This window comes from Moschus berezovskii, chromosome 9 (assembly GCF_049115385.1).
Source record: "Moschus berezovskii isolate FMDL1 chromosome 9, NW_MosBer_1.0, whole genome shotgun sequence".
Lineage (NCBI taxonomy): Eukaryota > Metazoa > Chordata > Mammalia > Artiodactyla > Moschidae > Moschus > Moschus berezovskii.
This window is the reverse complement of record NC_142468.1, coordinates 36641609-36665065: the sequence shown is the minus strand read 5'-3', so window position 1 is coordinate 36665065 and position 23457 is coordinate 36641609. Positions and strand designations below refer to the sequence as shown.

At 42.2% G+C, this 23457-nt stretch overlaps 1 protein-coding gene across 3 annotated transcripts in view; it reads left to right on the top strand.

The window, feature by feature from the left end:
- The window catches only part of SAMD4A (sterile alpha motif domain containing 4A), a 232701-nt gene that overhangs the window by 126369 nt on the left and 82875 nt on the right, over positions 1 to 23457 (top strand). For all 3 annotated transcript variants that reach the window (XM_055435955.2, XM_055435953.2, XM_055435954.2), the window contains exon 3: positions 14142 to 14660. In XM_055435955.2, the coding sequence (XP_055291930.1) occupies positions 14142 to 14660 (519 nt within the window). The remainder of the gene's footprint in view (positions 1 to 14141; positions 14661 to 23457) is intronic.

Genomic DNA, 23457 nt, shown 5'->3' with positions numbered 1-23457 from the left:
TTATTATTTTATTTTTTTTCAAACTTTAACCTTTTTATTTTGTATTGGGGTGTAGCCAGTTAACAATGTTGGAATAGGTTCAGGTGAACATCTAAGGGACTCAGCCATACATATGAATGTATCTGTTCTTTGGGGTTATTTTTAGAAAATGGATTCTGCTCCTTACTGAGTTGCCTATTCTATCAATGGAGATATTTTTAAAGTATTTCCCTACCGTTCTAGTCTAACTCTTTTCCAAATTCTTCGTATTGCAGATATTTCTATGAGGTACAAAACTTTTCTCTGACCCTGTACCCCATTAAAAAAGTGGGATCATAGAACCAGGACACATACATGGACAGGGACAAAAGATAAATATCCAGTGGATTAATAAATACATCCACCTGCAAAGGTGGTTGGTATCAAGCCAGATTGAAACCAAACAGGCGGCTTCTGTCACTCCCTATTCTGAACTAGTGTGGCCTAAGTCCACTCACTGTTTTCATGTGTTCCTTTAGTTTAGAATTCTAGACTGTGCATTTTGAGACTCAGGAAGCAGGATCAAGAGGCCCTTGTCCACAGACATTATAACTATGGGCTCTGAGCTCTTGACTCCTCTTGCAACATTCCCACAAAGTCTCCTAAAGCAGAGTGTCCTCATCCGGTCAGCTCTCCTGATTCCGGTCCAGCCACTGGCCTTCAACTCTGTTTAATTTCACAGTGAGATGCCCAGAAGGAGGGAAACGGCCTCGGCCATTCTCATTTCTGATTAGAGAATTTCATCCTTTACCACTGTCCTTCCTACCTTTTTTCCTTTAGACCCCACTGACCGAGAGGACTACAGAAATTAAAAAGTAACTTCCTTCTCAAAACATCCAACATGTCTCATTCTGTCTGACTGCCTCAACAGACCTACTAACCTGAAAATGAATTCAGTGCTCAAGTAAGAGGTGAAAATAACCTGCCTTTTCTGCTTGCCTTTGCATAAATTCCTGGAGGTGGCTAATAGCTCCAGAGATCCCAAAAGGGCGGTGTGCCTCTAACTCCCTCTGCAGGGCTGTGGGTAATGAGGACTCCAGGGCGGGATTGGCTCTGTCCTAGGGTTGGTCACCCAACCCTGTCCTTGGGCAGTTAACCAGGCCCCTTTTTTGAATACATTAACAGTTGATTTGTCACTGTGGATTTAAATATCTTACCTTCACATATTTGTCCATTCTATGCTCTGTTGAATAACTTGTACATATATTTAAGATTTCCTACCTAAGTGAGTGATGCGCACATTTTACGGTCAACTTTTCCATCATGGGTATGTTAGGCATATGTGTGTGCTGTTCCCTGGTGATAACATTTACACACATCCTAGGGTACTCCATTCACTCTCACACTTTGGATTCTCATCTCTCAAAATGGGAAATTTTGTCAAGCAACTTCGTCATTATTTCAGAAAGTGTGGGACCTAGTGAGTCGACAGTCCAGGCTCACTTCAAGACATTGTAAGGCTCCATGTGCTCAGAGATGGTTCACTCTGGCCCTTGCCAGATTCATGTTGTTGTTCACTTGCTCAGTTGCATCTGACTCTTTGCGACCCCCTGGACTGCAGCATGCCAGGCTTCCCTGTCCTTCGCTGTCTCCCGGAGTTTTGTTCAGACTCGTGTCCACTAAGTCGATGATGCCATCCAACCATTTTATCTTCTGTCACCCCCTTCTCCTGCCCTCAATCTTGCCCAGCGTTTGGAGTCAGCTGTTTGCATCATGTGACCAAAGTATTGGAGATTCAGCTTCAGCATCAGTTATTCCAATGGATATGCAGGGTTAATTTCCTTTAGGAGTGAATGGTTTGAATATTGTGTGAAACGGCTGTTGTTCAGTTATGTCTGCTGGATCAAGCACAGATTACTACTTTGTGATTTGGCCGGTTTACATTCCTCCTGACACTCCCTTGTTGATTTTATCTGGACATTGCCAAGGATTTTGGTCCTGGAGTACTTTGGTAGCAAAGCTCATTGCAAGTGGCTCCCTGGACCACAGGGTGCTTCTTTTCAGGCTCTTGTTTCCATTGCTTCTTATAGAGCAAGGCTTCTAAGTGCAGGAGGCTGTTTTGTTCCTCTGTAAGGTCAGCGTGAGCATTGCTAATTTATTATTCTGAAATATGATTGGAGAGTCATTTTGTGGTATGTGGGGTTTGTCAGTGGTGGTCTGGGAGGGCGAGAGTGGCACTGAAGATTAGTGAGTGGGAAAACCTCTTGCTTTTGGAACATTTATAGCCTGTCCTCAGAGGGGTTTTGAGTAAAAAAAACACACACTAGCCGAATGTGGTTTGCAAGAATTTGCCTTGCTTTGTCAAGAGTAAGGTAACATTTCCTTCATCTCTAATTTATTAGTATATGACTCTTTGGAGACCCATTCCTATGAGGTTTTATTTTAACATGAACACTTATGGCCAAAAAAATTGGGACATGTAACAGTCTTAACACGACCCTGTTGGCACTGGTTTTGTCTCTTTCTTCAACAGATGTTTGCCAAAGAGTCGTATTAAATGCGTTTAATTCTGCTGTCTCAGCCTAACAAATCTTTATCATGAAGATTACTTTAATTGGTGTCAGTTACAAGCAGAAAAAGCACCCATTACGCTTTGTTTTCTAGCACTTGGGGAAATTTTCCATCCGAAGTAGAATATTGAAATGGGGGATGGAGTAAAGATTTTCAAAACTGAGCTAATCACTTTATTTTCCCTTTTTACATATTCCTAATTTGTTTGATGTTAAAGCTAATATTAATTAGAATTCCTCAAGAATCAAACAAGAAAGAGTGACAGAACAGTTTTGGGATGACAGTTGGTACCTTCTGTTGCTTGCAGGCCATTCAGTCCATTAGTCTTTTTTCAAAGGAAATTTCTAGGAAGTACCTCAGATTTTGAGTAAGAAACCCCGAAGTCTAATAAAACCACTGTCAAACAAAAGGCCTGGGGATAATTTTATATAGCCATTTTAAAATGTGATTAATAAGGAAATGGTAATGCAAGGGAACATGGAGACAAATCATTACTCTTGGGAAGTTTTGTTCTAGTAGGGTAAGATGGAAGCAGTGTGGTACACAGGAAGTCATGTGATAAATGTGGAGAACAGTAAAGCAGGGCAGGGGGATAAGGAAGTGTGGGGTGAGGGGTGATGCAGGCAGTTTTAGAGTGTGGACAGAGAAAGTCTCACTAAGAAGGTAACATTTGAGCAAAGACAGAGCTGAGGGAGGGTGAATGTGGATCTGAGGGAAGAACATTCCAGGCTGAAAGACAGCCAGTGCAAAGTTTGGGGATTAGGGCGAGATCTGCCATGTACAGAACAACAAGGGAGCCAAGATGGACTGACATGAATGTAGGACTGTAGAAGGAGGTGAAGCTAGATCACAGAGGGGCTAGTAGGCCTCTCTGTGGCTTTCAGGGCTTCCGAGGTGGCACAGTGGTAAAGCGTCCACCTGTCAATGCAGAAAACTCAGGAGACCCAATTTTGATGCCTGGGTCAGGAAGATCCCCTGGAGAAGGACATGGCAACCCACTCCAGTATTTTTGCCTGGAAAATCCCACAGACAGAGGAGCCTGGCGAGCTACAGTCCATGACGTCACAAAGAGTCGGGCATGACTTAGCAGCTGAACACCGCGCACACATATGGCTTTTACTCTCTGCCTTTTACTATTGAAATGCTTGATCAGAGAAGTGACATGACTTATCTTCTTGTATAAAAAGATCATCCTGCTTGTTATGTTGATAACAGTTTGCAGGGCGTGGAGGTAGAATGTAGAAGCATGGTAAAGAATAGATTCTGGATATATATTGAAAACCCAGCACATAAGATTTGCTAACAGATAAAATATAGGTTTTGAAAGAGAGTAGTCAAGGATACTCCAGGGTTTCCACCCTGGAAAAGATGGAAAAGCCATGTGCTGAGATAGATAAGAAGACCAAAGTGCAGATCTAGTGAGAGTGAAAGCAAGAATTCAGTTTTAGACATTTTAACCTGGGCTGGAGATATAGCTGTGGGAGATGTCTGCATACTCTTCAGGTCAGAGTCAGAACAGAGGCAAGTGGTTGGGGGAGCTGGCATGTCTTTTATGCCCTCGGGGATGGGACAGCCTCAGACCTATGAGAGTTAGTCATTGCCAGAAGGTGGTCAGAAGCCTGAAGGTGAATTCCAATCCTAACTTGACCTGGGCGGAGATCCACTACTGGCCTGGATCGCTCAAGAGCAAAGATGACCTCCTGGAATGGCCAGCAATGCCCATACCTGGGAGAAAAAGGACTCAGATGGAAACTCCTCATTAAAGAGATGACAAGATGGCTTGGGAGCAGAGAGGGGTCGTTGTAGGTATCTGTTGGGGTCAGAGATACCTGGTTCTTGCCCATTGAAGACAGGTGCCTGTGAATGACTCGCACCTAACCATTGTCCTATTCTTTGAGAAATTGCTGGTGGTTATAATGGGCTGCAGAGTCCACCACACAGGTCCCTGACTCTTCTAGTAAGTTCAAAGGGCAGAAGCATTCTCGAGTGATTCTTTTTTACCAAGTAACATGAAGCTACTAGTACTAGTTAACTATCACTGTATGACAAATTGCCCCCAAACTTAATGGCTTCACAAAACAACATTTATCTCACAGTTTTCTGAGGGTCAGAAATTTGGGGTTGTCTCGCTGGATAATTCTGGCTTAAGATTTCTTGCAAGGTTGCAATCCAGATATTGGCTAGAGCTGGAGAATTCACTTCCAAGGTGGTTCACTCACATTGCTGGCAAGTTGGTGCTGGCTGTTAGCAGGAGGCCTGGGTTCCTGCCCATATAGGCCTTTCTCAGGGCTGCCTGAGTGTCTTCGTACATTGGTGTGACCATCACTTCCACCAGAGCAAGTGAACCAAGAAGGTGAGGTGGAAGCTGCTATGCTTTTTGTGACCCAATCTCTGAATTCCTCCACCATTCTCTATTGGTCACGTGCTGCTGTTCAGATTCAGTTTTAAGAGAGAGTACACAAGGGCCTGAAGACCAACAGGCAGGGACCCATGGGGCCCACCAGCCAGCAATTACCCTTCTTAAAAATAGGAGGAGGTTTCTGTCTTCTCAATCCTTTGTGTCTGCTCAAAGCACGACTTGCAGTTCTAGGAGCTCAGTAACCCCATGTTATCTGGGTCCCCCGTCACAGCTGAGCTAATCCACATATCTTGCTGGGCTTCCCCACATTATGGGGATGTTTCTTTAGCCATCTCTAGCTCAAGAGGCCGGAGAAGGCCTAGAAAATTGCATGGGCAGAGGAGCCTGGTAGGCTGCAGTCCATGGGGTCACTACTAGTCGGACACGACTGAGCGACTTCACTTTCACTTTTCACTTTCACACATTGGAGAGGGAAGTGGCAGCCCACTCCAGTGTTCTTGCCTGGAGAATCCCAGGGATGGCGGAGCCTGGTCAGCTGCCGTCTATGGGGTCGCACAGAGTCAGACACGACTCAAGCGACTTAGCAGCAGCAGTAGCAGCAGCAGCTCAAGAGGATCGCTTGAGAGACAGTAGGCAAATGCAGGTGCCGACACAGGAATCTCATCATTTGCCATGTTGGTATTTGCCATTTTCCCCAAACTTTTTTAGGTGCCCTCTCAGCTCCCATCCCTGCCACATGCATGATGTGTGGTGTTCCTGCTGTCCTTCTGTCCCTGATCTGTGCAGAGATGTACTGCATTCTAGGATTGAGTTACACAAATTCTTCCAGGGAGCATTTGACCATTTAAAACCCACTGGTATTTCTGCCTTTTAGCACATTTATTTAACCCGTAGTTCTTGAATGTGTGCATTTAATTTCCAGCCATTTCTCGCATGAGCAAATTGCCTAAATACACTTGTGAGAAACCCTTTTATGGTAAATGTTATTAAACTGAAAACAAGGGTATAGTAAAATAGCAATTTAAGGGTAATTTACTAACAACCGGAGCCCTTAAACATTGACATACCATTGTGTAGTAATAATACCAGTCTTGGTATTTAAACACATTCTTTATCACTCCAAGAATCATTGGGACAGTTCCCTAATCCTCATGGTCTTTAATTATAGCTCAGGGATTTTTTTTTTTTTTACTATTCATATGTCACCAGTTTATACATTATAAATCATTAGTTTTTGCCCACCTAAGACATCCAGCAAACTCTTATCTCTGCTCCTTATCCAGAGGAATAACAGAGGAAATCTTTAGAGGAAATAATAGAGGAGAGTTGAGAAGAGACTGAACCTTGTTCTTGGACTTCTGTTTTCTAGACTGTCTGACTGCCTAGGGTGATATTGGCGTGAATGATAATAGAAACTGCATCATGGAAGTGATTGATGGAACATTTTCAGGATTCCTGGGTCTTCTCAATAAGGAGAATCCCTTGAATACACATCTCAGTAAAGGCCCCTTCTCCCTGGAAAGTGGTGTGTATGCTACAAAGAAGGCCAGTGGGCAACTGGGCAGGACCTGCCATTTCTGTCCCAAGTCCCTGCATGCCTGCTTGGCTTCTGTTTGAAGGTGGAGATTCTCTCTCTTGTTAGCACCTGGGGATACTCCCCTGAGAAGTTGACTGAGTACTACCTAGAAAGCAGGGAAGTAGGCCCCTGGGCCATGAGGAGGGACCTTATGTACTCAGAGGGATAAGATGTACTCACAGTCCATATAATCAGCACAGGAAGGGCTCCACAGAAAGACACATCATAAACAGAAACCACTTATTAAGTTGCCCTGAAAAATCATCATCATCACAGAATCTAGAAATCCCTCATCTGTATGATCAGTTCATCTTCTCCCTGAAGGTACCTGGACTGCTGTCGTAGTCAAGAGTTTGTTTGGTGAGCAGATAACCAGGATGAGGGACACTAAGTGAGGGGAGCATTTAGTGGCAACAGGTGAGCTTCATGAGTCCAGCTCAGAATAAGGATGACTTTACTCAAAGGACAGAACTACTCAAAGCCAAAGGGCTAAGACTTCCTTTTTCCGAGAGGGGCATTTGGATAGGTGTGTTGGTTATCTTTACCCCAAACTTAGAAGCTTAATACAACAATAAATGTGTTATCACACACAGTTTGTCTGGATTAGGAATATGACTCAGGGTCCTTCAAGATGTTCTCTGGTATATAATCACCTGAAGGCTTCACTGGGGCCAAGAATTCAGTTTCCAAGTTGGTACTGCTGTGGGTAGCAGGATTTAGTTCCTTACCCTCAGACCTCCCTCCCTGTTGAATTGCTTGAGTATCCTCCCAGCATGGCAGCTGGCTCCCCCCAGAGTGAGTAACCCAAGAGTTCAGTTCAGTTCAAGGTAAAAGCTGCAATGCTGCTTATAACCCAGTCCGTCAAGTCACACCCTATTGCTTCCGCTATTAATACACTCCATTTGATAGAAGTGATTCATTAACTACAGCCTGCATCTAGAAGGAGTTGATTGGCTCCACCTTTTGGAGAGGACTGTCAAAGACATAGTGGACGTATTTTAAAACCACAAAAAGTACACTGTCCTCTGTAACTTCTTTTTTTCTATATTTCCACAGCTGACCCAACTCTTCTGCTGATCCATGTATTCTTTTAATATTTCTACATTATTATATTTGTAAATATAATTCACATATAAACAATTCATAGGTAATTACATGTTATATAATTATATTTTAATGTTTATGTAATTACATGTGTATTATATATGCAGTATATAATTATATACGTAGTATATAATTAGTTATGTATTATAAATATTAATGTATTTAGCTTACAGCCAAGCTCCTCTAGCATGATAGTCATTATGTATCTTTATGCTAATTTGCATACCTCATTCTGCCTCCTCACTAACTGGGGAAACTGAGGGAGGTTACTTGACCTCTCTGTGCCTCTGTGTCCCCATCCATAAGTAAGGCTGTAATAGGACCTGTCTCATAAGCTTCATTTGAGAATTAAATGAGGAATTGCATGCACAGAGCTTAGAAGAGTGCCTAGCACGTAGAAAATATTGAGTACTGTTAGCTGTCAGCATGGCAGCTGGAGCAGTGGCAGAAACAGTTTGATCCAGTTGGCTGTCAGAAGGCCATCATATTTCCATGTTCCCAGAGGCAGTAAATTAAAAGTCATAGTTATCTTCTTGGCCACGCCATAGCCCCACAGCATCCAAGCAGCCCTGTCCCAAAGGTAGAGAAAGAAGCATTTCAGGCCGGAAGGGACCAGGGTCAGCAGCTTTTGGTTTTCTTTTCCTCTTTGCTGTGCTTGTTCCTCCCCTGGATCCCAGGCTAATCCCTGGCAGAGTGGGCTTACATGGAGATCAGATGTTCAGTTTGTACTCTGAGTCCTATTTCCATTTTGTTTTTGTTTCTGATTTTTTTAGGCTGACCTTTTGTGGAAGGGTACACTACCCAAACAGGGAAGTGACCTCACAAAAAGCTAGGGACTTCCTTGGCCTCATGGATTTGTGGTAAAGCTTGTTCCCAAATTTCATTTTTAAACATCCGTTTTCCAGGGTATACACTGGCTACATGTGATCAATGTTGGCATCAGGCATAGACTCACCTTCTTCTCAGGCCCTTTCGCTTGCCAGTGACTCTTTAGTTCCTTGGGCTTTTAATGAATAGACTTTATCTTCATCCTAAGCATATCCATAATTTAAAACATGCCGGGTGTTTGCTGGAAATGTATCGATGAGAAAATTAGAATTGGTGATTTCTTCATCTCCTAAAGCAACTTTAAATGAAAGGCTATATACTTACTGGAATGTACAAGGGTTGTCTTGTGTCAGGTGGCAATTTGCTAAATATAGAGTCAGGAACCTTGGAGGGACCTGCTGAGGTCATCTGTGCCCTCCTACCCTCCTTCCCCATCTGAATGTCTGTAGTCCTGTGCTAGCCAGTTCAGTAGCCACCAGCCACACATGGCCTCCTGGCATTCAGCTGTGGCTAACCCAAGCTGAGATATGCTGTCAGTGGCAGAGTACACCTTGGATTAAAAAAAAAATTAGTTGATGTACAATAATGTGTAAGTTATAGGTGTACAATAGAGTGATTCACAATTCTTAAAGTTTGCACTCCACTTATAGTTATTATAGATTATTGGCTATATTCCATGTGTTGTACAAGATATTTTTGTAGCTTATTTTACATAATACTTTACACCTTTTAATCTCCCACCCCTGGACTCCCCCTTCCCCTTCCTTCTCCCCATTGGTAACCACAAGTTTGTCCTCCATATCTGAGTCTGTTTCCTCTTTCTAATATTCACTAGTTTGTCCTGTTAAAGATTCCACATATAAGTAATAGCACACAGCGTTTGTCTTTCTCTGTCTGACTTATTTCACTTAGCACAATACCCTCCAAGTCCACCCATGTCCATTCTTTTATATGACTGTGTAGTATTCCATTGTCTGTACACCACATCTTTATCCAGTCATCTGTTGATGAACAGTTAGATTGCTTGCACACCTTGAAAACTGTAAATAATGCTTCTGTATACATTGTGCATGTATCTTTTCCAATTAGTGTTTTGGGTTGTTTTTTTTTTCTTCAGATATATACCTGAGTAGAATTTCTGGATCATACTGTAGTTCTATTTTTAGTTTTTTGAGAAAGCTCCATACTGTTTTCCATAGTGACTGCACCAGTATACATTCCCACCAACAGTGTACAAGGATTCCCTTTTCTCTACACCCTCACCAACTTTTGTTATTTGTAGCCTTTTTGATGATAGCCATTCTGACAGGTGTGAGGTGATATCTCACAGTGTATTTTTCAACTCTGGGAGTTGGTGATGGACAGGGAGGCCTGGCATGCTGTGATTCATGGGGTCACGGAGAGTCGGACCTGACTGAGTGACTGAACTGAACTGAATGATTAGTGGTATTGAGCATCTTTTCATGTGCCTGTTGGCCATTTGTATTTCTTCTATGGAACAATGTCTATTCAGTTCTTCTGTCCATTTTTTAATTTCTTTTGATGTTGAGATGTATGAACTATGTGTGTATGAATTGTGTGTGACCAATAAGGGGTTAATTTCCAATGTTGGAAATTAACCCCTTGTTGGTCACATCATTTGCAGATATTTTCTCCCATTCAGTGGGTTGTCTTTTCATTTTGTAGGTGGTTTCCTTTGCTCTGCTAATCCCAAACTCTCAATCCACCCTTCTCCTCCTCACCCTTGGCAACTTGCAGTCTGTTCTCTGAGGCTGTTTCTGTTTTGTATGTAAGTCCATTTGTGTCATATTTTAGATTCCATGTATAAGTGATATCGTATGGTATTTGCCTTTCACTTAGTATCACAATCTCTAAGTCCATCCATGTTGCTGCAGATGGCATTATTTCATTCTTTTTTACGGCTGAGTAGTATTCTATTGTATATATGTACCACATCTTTATCCATTCATCATTCGATGGACATTTAGGTTGTTTCCATGTCTTGGCTATTGTGAATAGTGCTGCTATATGTGGGGTACACGTATTTTTTTTCATTATAGTTTTGTACAAACATATATCCCAGGAGTAGGATTGCTTGGTTATGTGGCAACTCTATTTTCAGTTTTTTGAGAAATCCCCATACTCTTTTCCAGAGAGGCTGCACCAACTTACATTCCCACCAATAGTATAGGAAGGTTCCCTTTTCTCCACACCTCCTCCAGCATTTGTTATTTGTAGACGTTTTTAATGTTGGCAGTTCTCCTGAGGAGGTGGTACCTCATTGCAGTTTTGATTTGCGTTTCTCTCATAATTAGTGATGTTGAGCATTTTTTCATGTGCCTGTTGTTCCGCTGTGTGTCTTTGAAGAAATGTCTGTTTAGGTCTTCTGCCCATTTTTAATTGGGTTGTTTGTTTTTTGTTGTTGAGTTGTATGAGCTGCTTGTGTATTTTGGAAATTAAGCCATTGTCAGTCACATCATTTGCAAATATTTCTCCCAGTCCATTGGTTGTCTGTTTTGTTTATGGTTTCCTTTGCTGTACAAAAGCTTTTAAGTTCGATTAGACCCCATTTGTCTATTTTTGCTTTTATTCTATTGCCTTGGGAGACTAACCTAATAAAACACTGGATGATTTATGTCAGAGAATGTTTTTTGGCCTGTATTCTCTTCTAGGAGTTTTATGTTATCATGCCTTATGTTTAAGTCTTTAAGCCATTTTGAGTTTATTTTTGTGTATGGTAAGAGGGCATGTTCTTACTTCATTGATTTACATGCAGCTGTCCAACTTTCCCAACACCACTTGCTGAAGAGACTGTCTTTTCTCCATTGTATATTCTTGCCTCCTTCGTCGAAGATTAATTGGCCATAGGTGTGTGGGTTTCTTTCTGAGGTCTCTATTCTGTTCCATTGATCCATGTGTCTGTTTTTGTGCCAATACCATGCTGTCTTGATTACTGTAGCTTTGTATTAACTCTGATAATTGTTAACGGCCTTTCCTGGATCATCTCTGGCCTCTATTATTTTTAAAACTTGGTATGGGAAACCACCCAACATGATTCTAACATGGGCCTGACTAAGGCAGAGACAAATAGAAGGAATTATTTCTATCGTCAAGTACTTGACTGGTCTTTTTGTTACATTACCTTATTTAATCCTGTAACACAAGGAGGGGCAGGTGCTGTTGGTAGCACTCTTGACTGATGAGGGAGTTGAGGCTCAGAGAGGTTGAGGAACTTACCAAAGTTCCCTTGCCGATTAAGTGGCAGAGCTGGGATTTGTGTGCCTGACTCTGAAGCCCACATTCTTTTATGACATACCATGCCTTCCTCCCTTGATACTGTTCTTTGAATATACCCCTTCGTCTTGAGAGGCCTGATCATACGCAGCTGGTACATTTGTAGCTCATGGTCCACACTGACTCTTGAGCTTGGTCTGATGTGTTTGTGCCTCACTAGAATTATGAAGCCCTTCTGCTAAATTCCAGAAATGCCTTTTCAACCTTGCAGATACTTTATGAAAGTTCTATCCCTTATACAGTCATCAGTGGGCCAGAGTTCAGGTCTTTAGGTATTAGGCATGACTTTTTTGGCAGGGAGCTTTCTTTCCTATCATCCCAGGTCCCATGGATAGCTATCAGTTTGCAGAACAAATTACTTCTTAAAGGCCAGTTAAGGCAAATTGTACTGTTAATCCATGTTTGTGTGTGTATGTGTTCAGTTGTGTCCCACTCTTTGCAACCCCATGGACTATAGCCCTCCAGGCTCCTCTGTCCATGGGATTTTTTTCCAGGCAAGAATCCTGGAGTAGTTTGCCATTTCCTTCCCCAGGGGATCTTCCTGACCCAGGGATCTAACCCATGTCTCTTACATCTCCTGCATTGGCTGACGGATTCTTACCACTGGTACCACCTGGGAAGCCCCTGTTTAGTTATTCCATGGTACTAACATTACCATTAGGTAATCCATGTTTACCTAAAGGCAAGAAGTTTATGTTTTGAGTAGTCTGGAATAAGAGAAATTCCTTGTAAGAGTGTTGAAAACATTCTCATAGATGAACCTTGAAGAGATTATGCTAAGTACAATATTCTTGTCATAAAAGGGCAAATACTATTGGGTTGGTCAAAAGTTCATTTGGGTTTTTCCATAAGATCTTAAGAAATATCTGAATGAACTTTTTGGCCAACTCAATTTATAATTCCACTTATATGAGATAAATAGAGTAGTCAAATATATAGAGACAGAAAGTAGAATAATGGTCATCAGGGGTTGTGGGTATGGAGAATGAGGAGTTAGTGGTTCATGGATATGGAGTTTCAGTTTGGAAAGACAAAAAAGATCTGGAGATAGATAGTGGTGATGGCTGTACCACAATGTAAATGTACTTAATGCCACAAAATTGTACACCTAAAATGGTTAAAATGGTAAACATTCAGTTCCGTTCAGTCGCTCAGTCATGTCCGACTCTTTGCGACCCCGTGAATCACAGCACGCCAGGCCTCCCTGTCCATCACCAACTCCTGGAGTTCACTCAAACTCATGTCCATCGAGTCGGTGATGCCGTCCAGCCATCTCATTCTCTGTCGTCCCCTTCTTCTCCTGCCCCCAATCCCTCCCAGCATCAGAGTCTTTTCCAGTGAGTCAACTCTTTGCGTGAGGTGGCCAAAGTATTGGAGTTTCAGCTTTAGCATCAGTCCTTCCAATGAACACCCAGGACTGATCTCTTTAAACATTAAGTATACTTAAAACATATATTTTACCATAATAAAAATAACCAAACAGATCTTCTATACTTAAAGAAAAATAGCTTGCTTAGCATGTGTGATTCGGAGTAGGCAGTGGCACCCCACTCCAGTATTCTTGCCTGGAGAATCCCATGGACGGAGGAGCCTGGTAGGTTACAGTCCATGGGGTCGCTAAGAGTCAGACACAACTGAGCGACTTCTCTTTCAATTTTCACTTTCATGCACTGGAGAAGGAAATGGCAACCCACTCCAGTATTCTTGCCTGGAGAATCCCAGGGACAGAGGAGCCTGTTGGGCTGCTGTCTATGGGGTCGCACAGAGTCGGACATGGCTGATGCGACTTAGAAGCAGCAGCAGCAGCATGCGTGATCAGAGATGCCACTGGACCCATCTTGGGTCCATTGTTGATTCTAGCTTTGAGATCACAGTCGATTTCTGAGTCAGCTTCTCATGAAGAAGGTGCAGACTTCACCCAGATGAGGGGCACCTTTTTTTTCCTGATAGATTTCTCCATCTAGGAGGTTTTATCCATTTCACACAGATGCACTTGCCAGGGCTCCAGCTACTTTCCAGGGATGTCTAGGGAAGGGAAAGCAGCCTTGCCTTTGAGGACTCTACAATATGGACCCTTAATTATATTCATTTTTCCAAGGAGATTTTCTTATTCCTTATTCCCCTGTCTGAGGGTATGCCTAGACTTTCCTAAGAAATGAAATAGCTGTAAATTGTATTCATTTGTACCAAAGTGATCATAGCCTCTTTGGAGACCTGCATTAGAGTTAGATTGAGCACTCCGACATCTCAGAGTGTTAGTGTTTCACTGAAGTCAGTACCCCTTGACAACCTCAGGTCAGTTGTCCACTCGAGGCAGAGGCTGTTTTGAGAAAATTTAGCCAGGGTACCTAGATGGAGACTCCAGTCCCCAGGAATTCTCTTTATGCAGTGTGGTGCTTGGTGCCATGGTAGGTGTATTTGCTTATTTGCCCTGCCTATTTTCCTTTCCAGGAATCATTAACCAATGGCAACAGGAATCCAAGGATAAAGTGATTTCCCTCCTGTTAACTCACCTGCCTTTGCTGAAGCCAGGAAACCTCGACGCAAAAGTAGAGTATATGAAACTGCTGCCCAAAATCCTGGCACACTCCATTGAACACAATCAGCACATCGAGGAGAGCAGGCAGCTGCTGTCCTATGCGTTGATCCATCCAGCCACTTCACTGGAAGACCGCAGTGCTTTGGCCATGTGGCTGAACCACTTGGAGGACCGTACGTCGACCAGCTTTGGCGGCCAGAACCGAGGCCGTTCGGACTCTGTGGATTATGGGCAGACACACTACTATCACCAAAGACAGAACTCCGATGACAAGCTTAATGGGTGGCAGAACTCTCGGGATTCTGGGATTTGCATCAACGCCTCCAACTGGCAGGACAAAAGTCTGGGGTGTGAGAACGGCCACGTGCCCCTCTACTCATCTTCGTCCGTCCCCACCACAATCAATACGATTGGAACCAGCACAAGTACAAGTAAGTCCCCCGGAAGCCCGTTAGTGCAGTCTGGTTTGGTTGGTGACTTGCTGTGTGTGGCATGTCCCCCTGGGAATGTCTGCTCTGGGCACCCCGTAACCCTGGGAGAGAGGGCTGATTGGAATTGGCTGCGGGAAAGGGCTCTTTGAACCCCGTGTTTGTTGTTCTTTCGACTCCTGAAAGAGAAAAATCCTGGGCAGGTAAAAATGATGGATGGCTTAAATTCGGGTTACAAATAGACCAAAAAAAAAAAATTAAATATGAGATTAAGTGGTGAAAGAAGGAAACTTCCGCTTTCCACAAACAGAAATGCCTTCACCCAGTACCTTTAACCTGGGGTTTTTGGATTTGCCAAGACATTGAGTTCCCGTGTGATGCTCTATACCTGATTCTAACCCATGTTTAACCAGACAGCCTCATGGGCTTTGTGCTTTTTCTTTTCTTTTTCCACTTCTTTTTTTTTCTTTTCCCTTCTTTCTCTCTTTTTTTTCCCCTTCCTTTCTTTCTCTTTCTTTTTTTTTTTTAATTTCACCCTGGAATGTTCCCTCCCTTGCATCTCCTTGTCTTAATCCTCTGTTGTCAGGGTCACTTTTCCTCCTGACCAAGGGGAGCAGGTTTGCTAACTGAGAATGCTGCTCTGTCTGTGGCCTGGTGTGAATGCTGTGGCCTTCTCTCGCTCAGCCTAACCCCTTAGGAGAGGTGGGGCAGGAACGGCTTTGCTGGAGGGGAGAGCAGAGGGCAGCCCTCTGCTCTTTGGACACTAAAGTACTCTGCCCACAGATGGGACCAGGCCTGGGTCTGGTGGCTCTCTGTGCTCCCCACTTAGGCTGAGCAAAGTGACACACATGCTCCCGGCGCTTCTATAAAGTGCGTGGGAGAGTGGCCCACCATCAAAGAGAATTCTTGATGCTAGTTTGCATGTGTCTCTGAAGACGGCGTCAGGCCCGAGATAACTTTCTTGGGGAAAAGCTTTCGCAGTTAGACTGTGTGTGCCTGTCAACAGGCAGGAACCCCCAATGAAAAGATCTGAGAGTATGAAGAATTGGCAGTGACAGCTTCTTGGCCTCTGCCTCCACATGGATCTTGGGGCTAATGGGCCTTTTTAAATGGCTTTCTTAAATACGTAAGTGTGTGGAATTTTCACTCCATTGATTGAAACAAACAATTATTCAGTGAAATAATCAAAGATATACTTAAGCTATTGCTTTGATAATGCCACAACACGAGGTTTTAAAATTCTTTTGTCCATTTTCACATTGAGATATTGATAACTTGCATATTTGGAGAATTAGGTATTATTGCATCATTAATTTATTGTGTAAGAGGTTCTGTGACAGGTTTTTTTTCATAAACTAGTAATCCAGGAAACAGTTTCACTAACCTCTGTGTGATGGAAAGTGATGGCTTGAACTATTCAAACAGACACATGCAGGCTGAGACTACAGAGATTCTTGGCCCGAGTTTCCTGGGTGAGCGACAGAATCTAGTAATTGTTTCAAAATTCTTTGATAGTTAGGAGAGATGCAAGCTCTGAGCTGCCTGCCCTCTCAAAACTTGGTCTTTTGTATTTTAAGGGGTTGAGTTTTATGTCATCCGTCTTGAAATTAGTCTGGGGTCATCACATTTCCATCTCTGCTGATGTAACACATTTTTGTCAGGTCTTAATAAGATTAGTACATTTGAAATGGTTATCAGATTGTCACTTTTATATTTCACTGTGGCTACCAGGCCCAGCAGATGGGAAGGAAATGCTCAGATTCTTGTTATGGTCTCCTAGGCCTTTGAGTCCAGTGTAGTATTTGAGCTGAAAAGGACTTGGAGGTTTAAGAAGATAACTAGATTACATATTAGAAAAAGATTACATATTACAAAAGGAATTAGAGCCCTTTTTCAGAGCATCAGTAAAGAAGATAAGAGCTCAGATCTTTCCTCCAGAAAGTTTCATTAAAACACTTGGGTCATGTCAACGCTTGTATTTTAAGAACATCTCTTTAACAAAACCTTAATGTCATTGCTTTGCTCCTCTGCATTGTCAATGGTGGCTAAATTGTGCTTATCCAAACTGCAGTCCTTTGGGTCATTCATTCACTCAACGCTTCTATCAAATATCTCCTGAGCACCTGGGAGGCAGCTTGACAAAGTGAACAGAAAAAAGACTTTGGTGTCACTGCTTCCTGGGTCCAAATCTCAGACCTGCAATTAGCTACTATAACTTGGCCAAGTTACTTCACCTCTCTGAGCAAGGTCACCACTTGCAAAATGGAAACATTCATGATATCTACCTGTGAGGGTTGTAGTGAGGATAAATAAGATTATGTATGTGAATGCCCTGGCCAGGGCTGGCAACAGTAAGCACTCAGTAAGTGTCTGCTAAATGAATGAGAGGGACTGGGTAAGACAATGAATAGCAAAGCACTAGCATTAACTGCCCTCCCCAGACTCCTGTGCTCATTTGCACTGTACTTTTCCTGAGCCCAGGCCATGCAGAGTAGTCTAGGTGGACTTGAATATGCTATGACCATTTCACTGCAATAGAAAATGGTTTGGCCTTAAGGGTTCAGATCACAAGATAGAAGAGTGCCAGCTTGTTTGGGAAAAAGCAAACAAGGTTGTTGGCTAAAAATGAGTGAGTGAGGTAGACAGCCATGGTAGAGGTTGCAGAGGTAATGGGGAGGGACAGATCATGCTGGGTATTGTGGGTTGTTACAAGGACTTTGACTTTTGCTCTAAGCAACCCCCTCAGAGGGTTTTTGGCAAATGAGTGAGTGATGTGATCTGGCTCGTGTTTTAAGGGGGATTGTTTTGGCTGCTGTGTTAAGAATAGATTATACCAGGGCACGGACAGAAACACGAAGACTAGTTAAGAGACTCTTGCAGTAATCCAGGCAAGATATCGATTACTTGGACCAGGATGACCACAGTAGGAAGGGGAGAAGTGGTCAAGTCTAGATGTATTTTGAAAGTACAGCCAACAGGATTTCCTGACAGAATAAATGAATTGTTTGGAGAAGAATTCAAGAATGATGCCAGGGTTTTTTGCTTACGAAAATGTTGGAAGTTTAGTGTCCTATATGATGACTTTATACATCTGTTAGACCGTCTCATGGTTTCATAATTTTAAAACCACCCATGTGCTGGTAGCTCCCAAAGGTCAATCTTAGGTCAGTCTTCTCTCCCAGACTGCATGCTCATATATCCAACTGCTTACTAGACATCGCTGATGGTCTAACAGATGTTCATGAAATCAGATTTCCAAAATATAGGAGAAAGTGTTCTTGGGGATTCACTGAATATTTGGTGATAATATTGATCATTTAGCATTCTGTCGTCATCCTCACAGTGACATTTATCATTACTCTTCCTTTCTTTGTGACATGTTACCAACTTGATCTCAGTACTAATAGACCTTTAGTAACATACCGTGATCTTGATTGTGGAGGTGGGCATATGAATTTATAAAAGTAATAAGATGCACACAAAAAAAAAAAAAGATGCACAAATTCATACCAAAGAAAATAGTGTGTACAAAATCTGCTGAGATCTGAGTAAGGTGTGTAGTCTCATTAACAGTTTTATGTTTGTGTCAGTTTCCTAGTTTTGTTAACACACTATACTTGTGTAAAATGTCACCTTGGACGATGCTGGAGGAATGAGTACATGGGACCTCTCCCTGTAGTATTTTTGCAGTTTCTTATAGATCTGTAATTATTTCATAATTGAAAGTTAGAAAGTAAAAACTACTGGGGCATACTGGATATTTCTTGGGCTTTGATCCTGTTTCTCCACCTTCTTGTGGGGTCTAGGGTCCATCCCTTAATGGAAAGGTGGCTCTTTGGCCTCAGGGAGCCAATACCTAAAACAAAACTACTTCATCAGGCAAGGTGAAAAGTAGAGGTGATGTAGATCTCAGGGAAATTGGCTCTTTTGGGAACCCTGAATCTGCAACTGGAAAAAAAAAAAATCTTCCAATTCCACCAGCACCTTAGGCAGCCCAGGCCAGCTGTTTCAAAAATACTTATTTGGCTCAAGGCCTTCCTTTTCCCTCTGCTCTTCTCATTTTCTTACAAGGCCACCATCTACTTCAAGCTCATTCCAACTAGCCTGTAAAAAACCATCAGGACACATATTCAAAGGGAGGAGAGAGACCACTCAGCTTTCGGAAGGTCTTGGCAAGTGGCCTCCCGGAAGCTGGAAAGAGGGGCAAGGCTTGGAGATCTCACTTCTATCTTGCTGGCTATAGGTCATCTCCATCCTAAGCCTTTGGAGCCACTGGTGTTACTAGAGTTCCTTTTTAATTTTTCATGGAATTATTTTGTCTTTTTAACAACAGATTTTTCTTTCTCAGTGGAAAATTTCTTCCTCCCCAAAATGTAGCCAACCTGGCATGCAACTGAAAAATTCCATTATTTCCTTAACCCCTCATTTGCTCTTCAAAGAGGTAACTCTAGTTGCTTTGCTTCCTTTGAGAAGCATTTATAACAGCTGGCATGATATATTTTTAGCTTCAGCTTCCTTCCTTTTGGGGGAACCTTTTTTTAAATATGGCCCTGGCCTTCCTGATACTACATTGTGAAGATGGCTCAGTGATATCTCAAAGGACCCAATACTGCCACTGCCTGATCCTTTGCCCGTTTCCAAGAGTCCAAAGGTTTTACAGGACCTTGCTTTTCCTCACCGTGTCTAGTGTTTGTTTTCTGGAACTTGGGAAAGAAAAAATCAGAAAAAACACTGTAGTAAGCAAGAAGCCTGCTTGTTTTATTGTGCATCAGAGATCCCACAGCTTGGGAAAAGTCAAAGACCTCCTTGGTACACGTGCCTTGGGTCATGAGGATGTGCCATCCAGCCCCTGTTCGCAAGGATTTTTTTAGACTCTAATGACAGTGAGAGTTATTAAACACTAGATGAGCTACAGAGGGAGGCAGTAGTGTTTCTAATTTCCCACCGTACTTCAAAAATAGGATGCATTCTGGCTGGAATAAATGACTTAAATTGGACTAGCCTGGAGGAAGGGAGGAAGAAGGAGATGAACAAGCTGGCTTCTTTTAGACTTTTTTTTGAGCCCTATAGTCTTCGGATTTCTATTATTTCACAATATTTATAGTTATAAGCTCCAAAGTTAGAGTTGTAGGCTTAATCCATGAATAATGGGACAAAAAAAATCTTTTAATCTTGCTTTTTTTTCTTTTCTCACCTTTAAGATTTCTGGGGACAAACTCAGGTTACACTGAGGAAAGATAGGTCATGAATGTAGCTTCTCTTTTTAAAAATTATATTTACTTATTTTTAATTGATTGATGATTGCTTTACATTTTGATAAGCTGTGCTGTGTGCTTCGTTGCTTCAGTCGTGTCCCACTCTTTGCGACCCTATGGACTGTTAGCCCGCCAGGCTCCTCTGTCCATGGGATTCTCCAGCAAGAATAACAAAGTGGGTTGCCACATCCTCCTCCAGGGGATCTTCCCAACCCAGGATCTAACTCACTTCTCTTATGTCTCCTGCATGGGAGGTGGGTTCTTTACTACTAGTACTACCTGGGAAGCCCCTTTGATATTATTAATATTAAGAAGATGAGACTCTTGAATCATGAGACACCATGAGACACCATGGAATCATGGTGACAGGAGGATAAATTTCAGTAGAAGCAATTACTGTTAATTCGGGGAATGTGTTCTAACTTTTAAACCACTCAGTATCATTCCTGCCATCCCCCTACCTACACCCTGGTCCTCAACATTCTCTTAGGTAAAATACAGTCTTGGGAAATCTCTGGTGTAAGTCAGGTAAGAGAAGGGTATTGAGATGGGGAAGGAGACTTCCAAAATAAGGGAAATGCTATAAAGGATTTTTGTGGATTGGAAAAAAGGCTAAAACTCCCAACATGCCCTGAGGTAGTCATTCTTTGCCAAAATTCTGAACCATTCCCATAGACAAATTCCATGGCTACAATTAAATGTTAGAGCCAGTGAGAGAACAAGGTTTGCTTTAGAAATTGGTTTCACAGCCAACCTTCCTGAGATGCATCCTCTCAGAAGAGTCCAGCAAAACCTATATGGAACTAAAAAAGCTATAATAGATTATTTTATACTTTAGCCTTCTCCTTTACACAGTAAGACATTACAATGCAAAGAGAATTATAAGGCATTAAGTGGCATTTTAGATATTCAAGTTTAGAGTATAAATGATTTCAGTTCAGTTCAGTCGCTCAGTCGTGTCCGACTCTTTGCGACCCCATGAATCACAGCATGCCAGGCCTCCCTGTCCATCACCAACTCCCGGAGTTCACTCAAACTCATGTCCATCGAGTCGGTGATGCCATCCAGCCGTCTCATTCTCTGTCGTCCCCGTCTCCTCCCGCCCCCAATCCCTCCCAGCATCAGAGTCTTTTCCAGTGAGTCAACTCGTCGCATGAAGTGGCCAGAGTATTGGAGCTTCAGCTTTAGCATCAGTCCTTCCAATGAACACCCAGGACTGATCTCCTTTAGAATGGACTGGTTGGATCTCCTTGCAGTCCAAGGGACTCTCAAGAGTCTTCTCCAGCACCACAGTTCAAAAGCATCAATTCTTCGGCGATCAGCTTTCTTCACAGTCCAACTCTCACATCCTTACATGACCACTGGAAAAACCATAGCCTTGACTAGACGGACCTTTGTTGGCAAAGTAATGTCTCTGCTTTTTAATATGCTATCTAGGTTGGTTATAACTTTCCTTCCAAGAAGTAAGCGTCTTTTAATTTCCTGGCTGCAATCAGCATCTGCAGTGATTTTGGAGCCCCAAAAAATAAAGTCTGACATTGTTTCCACTGTTTTTCCATCTATTTCCCATGAAGTGATGGGACCAGATGCCATGATCTTTGTTTTCTGAATGTTGAGCTTCAAGCCAACCTTTTCACTCTCCTCTTTCACTTTCATCAAGAGGCTTTTTAGTTCCTCTTCACTTTCATTTAGAGTATAATAAATACTAGAGTATATATATATATATGTTATATATATATATGTGATATATATATATATAAATGATTTAGAGTATAAATGATGAGGCAGCCTTGATCAAAATCAAGAATGTGGCTTTGAAATCAGATGACTTGGTTTTAAATTCCAGCCACACCAATAAGTAAGTATGTGAACATGGACAAATTACTTGACCTCTAAACCTCCTTTCCTCATCCATAAAATGAGAATACATTTCAGTAGGCAAATAGGTGGGGAAACAAAGGAAACAGTGACAGACTTTATTTTCTTAGGTTCCAAAATCACTGCAGATGGTGACTGCAGCCATGAGATTAAAAGACACTTGCTCCTTGGAAGAAAAGTTATGACCAACCTAGACAGCATATTAAAAAGCAGAGACATTACTTTGCCGACAAAGGTCTATCTTGTCAAAGCTATGGTTTTTCCAGTAGTCATGTATGGATATGAGAGTTGGACTATAAGGAAAGCTGAGCGCTGAAGAATTGATGCTTTTGAACTGTGGTGTTGGAGAAGACTCTTGAGACTCCCTTGAACTGCCAGGAGATCCAACCAGTCCATCCTAAAGCAAATCAGTCCTGAATATTCATTGGAAGGACTGATGCTGAAGCTGAAGCTCCAATACTTTGGCCACTTGATGAAAAGAACTTACTCACTGGAAAAGACCCTGATGCTGGGAAAGATTGAAGGCAGGAGGAGAAGGGGATGACAGAGGATGAGATGCTTGAATAGCATCACTGACTCGATGGACATGAGTTTGAGCAAGCTCCAGGAGTTGCTGATGGACAGGGAAGCTTGGTGTGCTGCAGTTCATGGGGTCACAGAGTCGGACACAACTGAGCAACTGAACTGAACTGAACTGAGGCAATCTCTTAATTGGATTGATCAGAGTGGGTAGTTAATGTGTTAATTGCAATAGCCATTTAAAGCAGGGGATCATAGAAAAGGCTTATGACTTTAAACATATTGTTTTAACTTTCGTTTTAACTTAAATGTGTAAATGCATTCTCATGCCATCTTTTGTATAGTGCGATGGTCCTTTCTTTGAGAACAGCGTTTCTGACTGAGGCTGCTCTTTTGTGCATAAATCACCCCCTTGATGCATTATTGTCTATGATTTCCTTAAAATGGAACTGGAATTTGATGACATTTCCAAAAACAGAGTGTTGAATCTTTCTAGATTCTGACTTTCCTCTTTTTATAATTTACCTTATAGTTTTCTCACTAACACTGAATTCAACAGTAGATTTTTAAAAGTAAAACAATGAATATTTCTAAAGCTTGTAGCAAAGTTTTTGAGCAGTTAGCTTTTTTTGTAATTCTTATGTCATCATTTCTGTTATACGTTTTAAAGTGATACATTTACGATAGTAAGTACAACTAGGATAAATCGATTTGGGGAAAAAATTCAACTGTCTCTTGGTACACCTGTAGGTCAGCTGATGGGAGCAGAAGTACACCAGTAAATTCTAGTCATTGAAGAGCCATGGGCATACATGAGTAGTTGGAAGGGAATGGAGAGTACTGAGTGGTCCAGCAAATTGGACAAGTGAAGATGAGATGAGAGCTTCTTAGGGTTGTGAGGATTAAATGAAAAATGTATATAAAGCACTTGCCAATAGGAGATGCTCAACAAATAATAGGCTTCATTATTGTTATTTCTGCACTGGTTGTTAAGCTGATACAAGTAAGCGGTATTCAACCCCCAACCCAGGCTTTGCAGTAAACTCAGGTGAAACAGCCCTCCTAGGGAAGTTCTGTGACACAGCTCTTCCGATAGACGCAATTTAAATCAAGTTACTTTGCCAGCTCTGTAGAGAACTGCCCTTCAC